Raw genomic sequence first — 13,375 nt, forward strand, 5'->3', positions numbered from 1 at the left:
AATTGCCTATACAGTTATATGTCACTATTTTCAAAAGCGCGAGAACGCGAGATCGCGACACTTGACCCCCCTTGGGGGGGCGTGCGTGCGTGCGTGCGTGCGTGCGTACGTGCGTGTGTGTGTGTGTGTGTGTGAACGTACAAATGACCAACAACAACTTCAAACATTAAATTTTCATGAAGATTTTTCTGCAGAATGTTTTCTTCGCAAAAGGATCTTAAATAACTGACACCTCCTTACTCACTAACTTAAATGGATCGGGTGGTCATGCTTGGTGACTTGGTTGACAGCGTGGAGTAGTAACCCACGACGTGAATCATTGCTCATGATAGTGATCCCTGGATTCTTTGGTCGAGACTCGATACTTTACAGGCCACTGTGATATGTCAGGAGTATTGCTGGTGGCGGCATTTTGCAACAACAAACAGCTTACATCTTTTATGAAATTGATGAGAGTGACGGGTGCTTCTGGTAGAGCATTACATGCTAATCATTCTGTGGAATACCTGGTGTCATCACTGATTTTCAGTGATTCATTCATTTACTTCTCATCACTATTTTGATCTGTTCCATGCATAAAGAAAGTGACAGTATGTCAGGCTTCTCTATAATTGAGATCATTACTTGTTATTGTGTCATTCGAATTCTTTATCAAGCTATTTGAAGAATCTAAAAGGGTATATTATTGAATACATAAAATCGGATTTTCGAAACAACTAGATTTTTCACCACTACAAATCTGTTGCAATGGTGCATAGATATGAGTGCAGTCACAACTGTATTTACACATGTTTCGTCATTACGCCAATCTTTTCCGCTCTCCCTTTGCAGTCAGCATGCAAACGCGTTCACATATTATCCTTCGATAGTTGTCTTAATGTTTTATGGTAAAAGTGTAGAGGACTGGTTAGGATAACAATTTCCTTGTCTGTGAAGGGTGCCACCAGTGGGACAGGATACCTTTTCGCGAAATTCTGGGATCATCTCCGTGTGATTTCATACCTGAGAACCATTACCGCCCATGACCAGTATTTGCAAACTTCCAACTAGGAAATATTCTTACAAATGGAATACAGCTACTATAGAAAGTAAAACACCAATGATCGTCAGGAATCAATCAGCAAGATTCTACGACCGGCAAACCCTTGTGAAATTGTTCAAAATAAGAGACAACATATAAACAGTACACTTCACAGACTGTTCAATCGTGCCCGGTGTCAAATCATTATGTGAGACACAATTATGTCTCCGGATTTTCGGATTACGGATGACGTTTACGACACATGTACAAAACATAATATGAACATATACACGTTAGCAGGTCAGTTTGCGTTGAGAGCTCAATGGAATATGAAAACATAGCTTCACTTGAACTAATTGTGAAGGCGGAACATTCTACAGTTGAGTTGTCCTCGATGTGTACGGGCAGCAGTTGAAAAAGCGACAGTATTTCAGGCTTATCTATTTTTGAGATCATGACTTGTATGTTTGTCATTCGAATTCTGTTTGAAGCTATTTGTAGAATGTAAGGGAGGATATTGTTGAATGTATGACACATGTGGGATTTTCGAAACAACTAGTTTTGTCACCACTACAAATCTGTTGCAATGGTGCATAGATATGAGTGCGGCCACAACTGTATTAACATATGTTTTCCGCCATCCCTTTGCAATCAGCAATCACTTCGCTAGTTGTCAAAATGTTTTATGGTACAGGTGTAAGGGACATTTCTGAATTTGATGCATCAGTGACAAAAATGCAGTCCGATGCAATTCCCTATTTTGACCATATGATCCGTGTTTGTTCTGGTGAAGACTGGATAGCCATTTCAATGTGTGCGATGGATGCCACCAGTGAGATTCGATACGGTCACCTGTTCTCGAACTTCTGGTATTATCACTATTTGATTTATACATGAGAACTACTACAGCCAATGACCTGTATGTGCAAAATTCCAAAAACGGAATACTCTTACATATAGAATACAGCTGTTGTAAAACACTAATTGGCTTCCATAATAATTCAGAAAGAAGACTCTACGACCGGCAACAGATCAACAGTACACTTGGAACAACTTTACAAAACAAATCAATCGTGACCGGACATTGTAGAGGCAAATCATTATGTGAGAGTAAATTATGTCTCCGGATTTTCGGATAACGGATGACGTTTAGGGCACATCTATTCATCCCTCACTAGTTCATTCTCAAATATCACAAGAGACAGAAAGACTAGTTGTTACAAAAGACATCACAGCAATTTATTTATAACATTTATTCTTAAGACATACAAATAGAATCACAATGTATTACAAAGGGAAAGGTTAACACTGAAGAGTGTTCAGTGTGCAACTTAAGGAAACAGGACATTATTCAGATAAGTGAGGATACACAATTATGTACAGAAGCGTCAGTGAACCAAGTATCGCGACTCGATATTTAAAAGCGGGAGTTTCCTCTGAATGTGATACGCACATGCAGGTACATGCCTTCGCAGTTCTTCCGCTTCCATTTGGTAAGCATGTGTACAACTTGCATATATAGTGAGTATGGGTATGGAAACGTAACTCGTTCGATAACCACAAGAGTAAGTCCAAGTTCGATGCCGACAATCTCGAACCCGATCCCGATGTGACTTGCAACAAGACTGAGATCTCTGTCAGATACAGGGGTATCCAACATCTCTTCATTCACAGCATATGCTTGGTTCCAGTGTGTTGGCCCTATAACAGTCATCTCACAATAAGCATACTCTTTACATGTGCGTGTGTTTTGTGTAATATATTGGCTTTTAAATTACCCATTAATATTCTTAATTATCTTAACGTATCTTAATATCAAATTCTCTCAAAAATCCAATAACAAAACATATTGTTATTATACCACAATATATAATGAAAACATTCTGGGGTACACATAAAAAATGGGAATTATGCTAATTTCGGACCTGATGATTCATACCAAAACACACAATCCGTCTATTAAAGGCAATGAAACAATAAATAGGATTAGACGTACCTCTCTGTGCCAGCTGTGGGTTATCATGGCAGGTTATGGGGTTGTCTGTCTTGGATATTTTCTGGAATCAAAACACAATGAGACATATTCGTGAATACTCGCTGCATCAAAATATTTCCCTCAGTTTAAAAACACGATTGACAGCCGTAAGTAGGGCAATCTTACATATATACATACATAAAAAAACAGTCGCGAATGGACGTGCACACGCATGGACGCGCATAAACATTGATACGCTGACATACCAACAAGGAAAACACGAGAAATGAATTTGACCTACTTGATATTTGAATCCTGACCAGCATAAAACAATATTGCCCATGCTGCCTGTATCTAACACTCCAGAGAGAAGGTGAAACACACAACCGTATCCCCTCAGAAACTGAGAAATTATGACACTGTCGTCTGTACACAACTGCCTTTATTTATAGAAATATGGAGACTCATCTACTTGCTGACTGAGTTTTCGGATACTTTCCAGCTCCACATGTTACTTACAATTGATCTCGGACGGCGGATTTTCGGATTGTATCTGCCATTACAAAAGGTGGTGTGGGGCTGAGATGTTGGGGTTCGTGCAGCATTGATTATCAAATAGTATGTTCATACAGATATAGTAGTGTGTGTGTCTGTGTGTGTGTGTGTGTGTGTGTGTGTGTCTCTGTGTGTGTGTCTCTGTGTGTGTGCCTCTGTGTGTGTCTGTGTGTGTGTCTGTGTGTGTGTGTGTGTGCGCGCGCGTGTGTGTGTGCGTGCGTGTATGTATGTGCGTTTGTGTGTATGTGTGTGTGTTTGAATGTTCAAAAGACAAACAACAACTTCAAACATTTCATGAAGATGTTTCTGCAGAATTCTTTTTAAAAAAAGCACCACATTGTATTATATCCAACAAATACTTAATGGGACAAATGTTACGAGTTGAATGGGCTTGAAAAAACGAAGAGCTACAGAAGAGAAGAGGAAAAATAGTGGTGGTGTGGATTGGCATACTGGAGAAATGAGACAGTCATGTTGTTAACCAAAGTCTCGTCATGTAAGTGTGCACCAATACACTTAAATGTGTTTCCTTTTCAATAGTACATATTATAATATGAACATATACACGTTAGCAGGTCATTTTGCGTTGAGAGCTCAATGGGATATAATAGCATAGCGAAGAACTTCACTTGAACTGATTGAGAAGGCGGAACCTTCTTCTCTTTAATTGACCTCGATTTGTACGTACAGCAGTTGAATCATCTCACATCTATTCCCGATACATCAAGTTTTGATAAAAGCGACATGCGTAATGATAAAGGAATATCTTCTAATATATCCTCCTGTTCAATTTAATGTACTGGTTACAAAGGAATATCTGCGAAATAATAAAGGAATATGTGTTAATATATCCTTCTGTTCAATTAATGTACTGGTTACAAAGAGGAATATCGAAAAATGGTTACAGTATAAAACAATGTCACATTATCCCAGATAGACTCAACATAATATGTTTTAGATATGGTACTAATGTAACAGTTGTTGAAGTGCGCATTGGTTATTGCAGAGCGTGTGTCGGATCTTAAATAACTGACAATTGAATAACTTTTCTGAAATGCATTAATATTTTTGAATGGAGTTGTGACGTGAATAAATCCAGTTGGAACAGAGAATCTCTAATTGACTGTGTCGGATTTTCGGACTAGCAACGTCACAATCGCCGCAGACAAGTAAACGTTCTTGTCGTCTCTTGTACCGGGACTCTGGCTTTCTTGAATGACTTGGTGATCGACTACGTCTGTCCTGTACTCTGAAGCGGAGATTGTTTTGTCGAAAATACAACGTAAATAGTATTCCATTTCAACAGTTTTCACAGTTGTATTGCAGGTATTTAACATGAAGTAAAATGTTAAACTCCCGCTTTGGACATTGTTATTGCACCCCAGGGGTAAAAAAGCACTTAACATCTACGTTATTGTTCCAGGATATAATGGTGGTAACATGTGACATACATCAGTGTGGAAACAGTACAAACTATACAAACATCTCGTTCTAGTGATGTTTCAAAGTGAATGTCACGTGGACCAATATGCCTTCAGCTTCAACTTATGTCATCTACATTTCCCTGTTGCTTATGTACTTAAACGCATGTGCATATCATTCAACTTTCCTGGAAAGACACATTTTGCTTTAAACTAAGCTTAAATTCAATCAAGGTTCGGCATCACAGGCCTGATCAAGTCATTCCAGAAATATTATGGCGGAAATTAGGTGGATTTTTTACTAAATATGACATGCTACCTGTCAAAGTCATTTGCAATTCTATCCCATACTATGACCTTTACAGGGAGATTTCACACCTCCTCACTCACTTATCTAAATGGATCGGGTGGTCATGCTTGGTGACTTGGTTGACAGCGTGGCATAGTAACCCGACGACGTGAGTCATTGCTTATGAAAGTGATCCCTGGATTCTTTGGTCGAGACTCGATACTTCTCAGGCCACCGTGATATGGCAGGAGTAGTGCTGGTAGCAGCATTTAGCAACAACAAACAGCTTACATCTTTTATTAAATTTATGAGAGTGGCGGGTGCTTCTGGTAGAGCATAACATGCTAATCATTCTGTGGAATACCTGGTGTCATCACTGATTTTCAGTGATTCATTCATTTACTTCTCATCACTATTTTGATCTGTTCTATGCATAAAGAAAGTGACAGTATGTCAGGCTTCTCTATAATTGAGATCATTACTTGTTATTGTGTCATTCGAATTCTTTATCAAGCTATTTGTAGAATCTAAAAGGGTATATTATTGAATACATAAAATCGGATTTTCGAAACAACTAGATTTTTCACCACTACAAATCTGTTGCAATGGTGCATAGATATGAGTGCTGTCACAACTGTATTTACACATGTTTCGTCATTATGCTAATCTTTTCCGCTCTCCCTTTGCAGTCAGCATGCAAAAGCGTTCACATATTCTCCTTCAATAGTTGTCTAAATGTTTTATGGTAAAAGTGTAGAGGACTGGATAGGATAACCATTTCCTTGTCTGTGACGGGTGCCACCAGTGGGACAGGATACCTTTTCGCGATCTTCTGGTATCATCTTCATGTGATTTCATACCTGAGAACCACAACAGCCCATCACCAGTATTTGCAAACTTCCAACCAGGAAATATTCTTACAAATGGAATACAGCTACTACAGAAAGTAAAACACCAATGATCGTCCGTAATCAATCAGCAAGATTCTACGACCGGCAAACCCTTGTGAAATTGTTCAAAATAGGAGGACAACGGATAAACAGTTCACTTGGAACAACATAACACAATTAATTCGACTGTTCAATCATGACCGGACATTGTAGAGTCAAATCATATTGTGAGACGCAATTATGTCTCCGGATTTTCGGTTTACGGATGACGTTTAGGGCGCATGTAATCATCCCTCGCTAGTTCTTCCTCAAATATCACAAGAGACAGAAAGACAAGTTTTTGCAAAAGGCATCACAGCAATTTATTAAAAGCATTTATTCTCAACACATACAAATAGAATCACAATGTATTACAAACGGAAAAGATATTAATGTTCAAATGAAGAGTGTTCAGTGTGCAACTTGAGGTAACAGAAATCATTCAGATCAGTCAGGATCCCAAATTATCTACATAAGCCTCAGTGAACCTAGCATCTCGACTCGATATTTCAAAGCGGGAACCCAATGAATCAATGATAACTGTACATGAGAAGAGTGTTCAGTGCAGCGCTCGTATATGAGAAAACATAAATGTAGGCATGATTTCTCTGTATGTGGTCGGGGAAACTCAGTGAAGCATTACTTATATACCCACTCGTGTATTCACAGCGTAAAGCAAGACAGTGTCAGGTGAAAACAGCTCTCCGACTTGATTACACAGACACAGTGGACGGTCCCTGAAGGATGTTGAGAATGTCCTCCCACTCAATGGTACACCTGTCATTGAATCTCCAAAGTGCTCTGACAAGGACCAGGCTGGTTGCAGTTCTCCCGTTCTTCTCCTTCCACTTTGTAAGCATGTGTACAACCTGCATGTATAGTGAATAAGGGTGTGCAAACGTGACTTGTTCGATAACCACGAGAGTAAGTCCAAGTTCGATGCCAACAGACTCGAACCCGATCCCGATGTGACTTGCAACAAGACTGAGATCTCTTCCAGATACTGGAGTATCCAACATCTCGTCATTTACAGCATATGCATGGTTCCAGTGTGTTGGCACTACAACATTAAACTCACAATAAACTACCAATTTACTTGTGTACATTTTGTTTGATAGATGATGTAACAACATTCGGTTCGCTTTCATTAATCCAAATTTTTTCACTAAACAAAGAAAAATACGATACATACATACAGTAATTTAAAAAGAAATTAATGGGGTACACATAGAACTAAACTTCCTAAAATAGAATTATAAGACAAACAGATTGTTTAAATAAAGAACTAAAGGATGACTATGCTTGTCATAAGAGGCGACTAGCGGGATCGGGTGGTCAGGCTCGCTGACATGGTTGATGCATGTTATTGTATCCCAATTGCGTAAATCGATACTCATGATGTCAATCAGTGGATTGTCTGGTCCAGATTCGATTATTTACAGACCACCGTCATATAGCTGGAATATTGCTGCGTGCGACGTTAAACAAAAAACAAGCAAACCAAATAACAAACAATTTAATTTAACGTACATGTAACTCTCTCTGTCAGATTGGGTTCATTTTGGCAGTTTATCGAGTTCTCTGTGTTGGACAGCCTCTGGAATCGAATAAACACAGTTTCAAACACGATTGATAGCTACGCCATCACAGCAATAAAACAATAAGGATAATCTTACATAAACTAAACAAGACAATGCAATGACAAATTCACGTGAACATGTACACACGCATTACATATGTATAGATAACATATTGACCCACCTGATATCGGGATATTGGCCAGCATGAAACAATATTACCCATGCTGTCTGTAATTATGCCTCTACTTCACACATGTGTATCCCACAGCCAGCCGACACAATCTGATAGTTTCGACTGCACTGACGGGCTTTATATATCGGACTAGCATAAGGGGATTCCCCTTGTCGATTCACGTACATTGTCAGTCACCGGCATATGCTACAGTCAACTTACAACCGATTTTCGGATCGCAGATCGCGGAGTTCGGACTTTACGATTTCATATCAGGCTGATGGGTATGGGTAAAATAGGCCGGTGATGATGCAGGTGAAGGGACAAGAAGTAGTCCTGAAACGTCGTTACAAATAATAGAGATATAGTGATCTCATGTCTGTCTTCTTGTAGGCTATTCAACAAGTCATATCGATATTTGTCCTTTCTTGGCCATTTGTCATGTTCAGGTGCAGTAAATAATAAACCTGTTTATGTTGCCTTATATTCAATGAAGTCATATTGTAAATTGACATTGGGATGGTTTTATATCCAAGTTGTTGACGCGTTGGCACAACACAACGAAGATCCAGTTAAAATTCCCATCAAGGGAACAATGTCTGACGTCATGTGTCTCTCGTCGTGTAATTGAATAAGGCTCCGTGTGCCACAAACGATTATTATATTTAGGCTAAAGAGTGGCAATGGTGATTGGGATTATTAAAGGTTGTGTTTACTTCGATAATAATTTGTCATAAACCTGGTTTAATACTTTTAATTCATCCAGAGATATTGACCCCTAGATTCAACCAAAATGAGCTGATTCCTTTTATAGTTACCATTTCACTTCTTGGTGTATTTAGTTCACTTGTTCATTCGTCTCCTTCATCAGCTCAGGTGTAGATGAGCCTGTCGTTCTCATTTTCCTTATCAGCAATACACAGTATACAAGAACCATTAAATACATCCCATCACATTTCCTTCGAGGTGATGATTACAAATGCTTCTGTCTTCAGTCTATGTTACGGACAATAACTGAATAAATACTAAAATAGCCAACTAATAGTATACACATTCAGATATCATCCGACCTAATGTCTTCAGGGGTTTGCACATAATATTTTCGGCTCAAAGCAATATTACCAAGGAAAACGATATGTATAAATCGGTATGTGCAGGAATCTTACACTGGTATATGATACGTTAAAAGTGAACCTTGTTTAAACCGATCGATTACGATAAAAATCCTTGATCCGAAAATCCGAACAAGGCTATAAATACATGTCGCTGGAGGAACTGTTCATACCGGAATGTACACATTGTGTCAGGGCTTTGCGGGAAGGTTGGTTGTCTATATAGTGTCATACTCAGGTTGATCACAGTACGTAGGAACAAATATGTTGCTGTGCTGATACAGAAAGATATAATATGAATTACATATGTCAGTAGCGGGATGTATGCAATTTAACGTGCTGCATTCATTTGAAAATTTGAAGAAGAAATGAAGGTGATGATTACAAATGCTTCTGTCTTCAGTCTATGTTACGGACAATAACTGAATAAATACTAAAATAGCCAACTAATAGTATACACATTCAGATATCATCCGACCTAATGTCTTCAGGGGTTTGCACATAATATTTTCGGCTCAAAGCAATATTACCAAGGAAAACGATATGTATAAATCGGTATGTGCAGGAATCTTACACTGGTATATGATACGTTAAAAGTGAACCTTGTTTAAACCGATCGATTACGATAAAAATCCTTGATCCGAAAATCCGAACAAGGCTATAAATACATGTCGCTGGAGGAACTGTTCATACCGGAATGTACACATTGTGTCAGGGCTTTGCGGGAAGGTTGGTTGTCTATATAGTGTCATACTCAGGTTGATCACAGTACGTAGGAACAAATATGTTGCTGTGCTGATACAGAAAGATATAATATGAATTACATATGTCAGTAGCGGGATGTATGCAATTTAACGTGCTGCATTCATTTGAAAATTTGAAGAAGAAATGAAGGGGGAATATGAGCGGTGAATTGTGATATTGAGGAAATGATATCATAAAAGTGAGCACCAAAACACTTGAACTTGTTTAGTTTAGTTTTCAATAGTGCATAAGATAATCATGCAGTGATCAATACGTAGTGTAAAATTGACTTCCGCCAGAATATATACAAATGATACCTTACTAAGATATGAGTACATAACGAAGAACTTCCTTTGAACTAATTGTCTAGTGGAACGTTCTACTGTTTGGTTGATGTGGATGTGCATGGGAAGCAGTTCAGTCACCTCACATCTACTCCCGATGCCTCCCGCGAAGACTGGGGGAGCATGTGAAAATAGAAGCGACAGAATCCTTTTCATAATTATATAAGAAAATCTGCTAAAACTTCATCATTATCAACTGAAATTGCAGGTTAGAAAAGGTATGAAAAATGGTTTATAACATTGTCCCAGTATCTCTAATAAACTCGGCATTATTTGGTATCGTATTTGGTTAAGATATCGTACCCACCTCATATAGGTGAAGTGATCATCAGAACAAGTGTCAGATATTTAGTAACTGGTGATTGAAGAAACTTGAGGTAAGTAACTACAGGTTCGGTTTGAACCTACAATGTCTGATTGAAGGTGTCGGGTTTCCAGTCCAATAAAGTGAAATGTTCAATTTACAAAAGAAAAGATATTTACCAGGACACAGGTTTGCTTGAATGGCTTCGGACGTCTTTCATATATGTGCTCTTAAGCCGGGGCTGCTTTATCGAAAATGTTATGTAAATACTATTTCAATTAATGTATCAATCTTTCTTAATAGTTCTACCACGTGTATATTACACAGAGTACAACGATATGTATTTATTTCTTTATAAGCACAAGTGGATTATTGAACCAAGATATAGTGTTGGTACTATGTGACATATACTAGTGTAGAAGAAACCAAAGAGATGTAACCCCCAAAGTGAGGCATTAGATAAAGTGAACCCCATTTGTATAGACAGATTTTGGTAGCACAATTGTCGCATACGATATGAAAACCGTGTGGATTCATAGTTAATAGTTTTAGTCATTCATAGACATATAAATACATGTCTGGCTTGGCAATATCGGTCTACGTCTGGACTGCCAACAGCATCACTGTCTGAAGAGATCACCATCACCTTCAATACATGAACCTCGATGAGTAATACATCCATATGGTAGAGCAGAGAAAATTGTATCTGGGAATGGGACATAACCAGGTTTTCAAGGTTCAACTGAGGATGTTGGATTGGATAAAGTAAAATAAATAAATAACAAGTGATCTCAAATGGCACGCGCTGAGGATATGTGTTAGATACAACTAACGTTATGCAAATGTATTTGTTATACTCTGTGCGTGTGTGTGTGTGTGTGTGTGTGTGTGTTTGTGTGTGTTTGTGTGTGTATGTGTGTGTGTTTGTTGCTGCTTGTACTAGTCCGGACTGATGCCGATTTATAGTGCAAGCTCAGTGAGATACCATGCCGCAGTTTAACATGAATACCCCACTAAGTATACTGACTCCGAGCCAACCAGTCCTTGTTTTAGCCCTTAATGTCGTGCGCCGGACAGGGTAACAATAAGTACCATCTTTTAACGTCTTTTGGTATGACGCGGCGGGGGTTCGAGCCCAGGACCTTCCGCTCTCCGGGTGGACGCTCTACCACAAGACCAAGGAGGCGGCTGTTATACTTAGGAGGTAGACTGCGCGTTCAGTTACAAATTCAATTTTGCGAAGTTAAATCTAAGGTAAACTAGCCCTTCAATGTAAAAACAGTATGTTTTTCTCCATTCTACCATGAGTGAATAGAACGCGTACTTTTTGGTGTAGCAAATGTATCCAGTCCAGTGTTTTGAATGGGTTGTCAATCTAAATTACGGAATCAGCTACAACAGCCTGTAAACAAAATACATATATCCTGAAGCAGTTTGTTAACACCTTTAACATATTTCACTCGAACATATGACAGGCATTGAAAGCATATAAGGACGGCAACTTGGGAGGCTAATATGAGGCGGGCATGCCTAAAGAAAACTAAGCAAGCTTTGCAAGGCTTTTGCTCTACACCGCATGCCACCATTATGAAGTCATTTCGTTCATTGTGACGCAAAACATATGACGTCACAGTCGTACATAGAAAAGCGCCAAATTCTAAGTTCTCTGTTGTCTCCAAAACTTAAATAATTCTCTTTGTAGATTTCTATCGTCTTTTCTGCACTAAATGTACACTTGGTATATTGTAGCAGCCGCAACTTTGCATTTTGTAACCTGTAATGGTAGATGTAGATTGACAATGACTGAAAAAAGTACTTTTTCATGAACATTACATGTAGCCTCCGCGGTGATGCGGCCGTCAAACCAGCTGTTTCAATCAGAGGGGGTTTCGTGTGATTTAATAGCCTCTGATTGACCCATCAGATTTGAGTAATTTACCAATCCATGGTAGAATTACTAGTATATAATGATTATCATTATTAAATGGGAATGATATTTGTACACCATACTAAGATATTCTGATATACTTACGTAGTGAAACCGAAAACTCTTTCTTTCAAATAACCAGCACCCAATCATGAGACGTGAAATTAAATCTTTCCACTATACATCTTTAAAAATACTGGTCCCCATTTGACCTCCTGAGCATTGCACTGTTTATGAATTGATGTCGTTAGAACCTATCCCAATTTCACTTCTAACCTCTCTTATCACATACATTACGTCGCACAATCTGCCATTGTCGTAGACATGGTGTTCAAATGCGTCCACTGTGCACTAATATAGAAGAAACATTGTAGACAATACATTGTCAGTCGTCAGTAATGTCAATGTGCGTTTGTTAGAGCTGATCAAAGGGAGGTAACTCTATCGACTCTGTTTCCAGTTTTTCGAACATGGATAAGGAAATGAGACAAATCCATGTACACTTAGAGTAAAGTAGTAAGACTGGGACGCAAGTTTGTATACAGGCACATATACACATTGCACAATATGGAGGCAGTATAGCACCTTGAACACAGGATGAAGATGATAACAATGTCCAAATATGTATGTTGATCAGTCCAATCAGCATATTTTCTTCATCTCTTTTGATACACAAGGAACATATGTGCGACAATCATGTGGCTTAGAAAACAGGAAACATACTGACGCACGCACGCACGGACACGGGACAAAATATACAGTTTCTTTTTCTGTTAATTTGTATTGCTTATTGGGAATGTCAAGTGAAATACAAGTAATGTCGTCAGGTGTATAAGCGTAAAACATACAAGAAAGAGTATCCACATATTTGTGCTTTCAGCAAGGATCTTCGGATTTTCGGATTTTCAAAATCGATATTAAGATATGGCGATTGTCTCACTGCAGTGTAATGATATGAATGGGTCACTGAAAGACAATGATGACAGCAGGTTTTCGTAAAAT

General features: G+C 38.6%; 2 protein-coding genes across 2 annotated transcripts in view; one reads left to right on the forward strand and one right to left on the reverse strand.

The window, feature by feature from the left end:
- Nucleotides 1-13,375, forward strand: part of LOC125377028 — a 58,870-nt gene that overhangs the window by 13,607 nt on the left and 31,888 nt on the right. The gene's annotated exons all lie outside the window — the stretch shown is intronic.
- Nucleotides 2,323-3,394, reverse strand: LOC124125556. Its single transcript, XM_046488885.2, has 3 exons — nucleotides 3,298-3,394; nucleotides 3,018-3,078; nucleotides 2,323-2,722 (listed from the first exon to the last, which is right to left on the reverse strand). The coding sequence occupies exons 1-3, from the start codon at nucleotides 3,337-3,339 to the stop codon at nucleotides 2,439-2,441; spliced, it is 387 nt and encodes a 128-aa protein (XP_046344841.1). The 5' UTR covers nucleotides 3,340-3,394; the 3' UTR covers nucleotides 2,323-2,438.

This window comes from Haliotis rufescens, unplaced genomic scaffold, assembly GCF_023055435.1.
Source record: "Haliotis rufescens isolate VD_foot unplaced genomic scaffold, xgHalRufe1.0.p SCAF_8, whole genome shotgun sequence".
In the NCBI taxonomy this organism is placed as follows: Eukaryota; Metazoa; Mollusca; class Gastropoda; order Lepetellida; family Haliotidae; genus Haliotis; species Haliotis rufescens.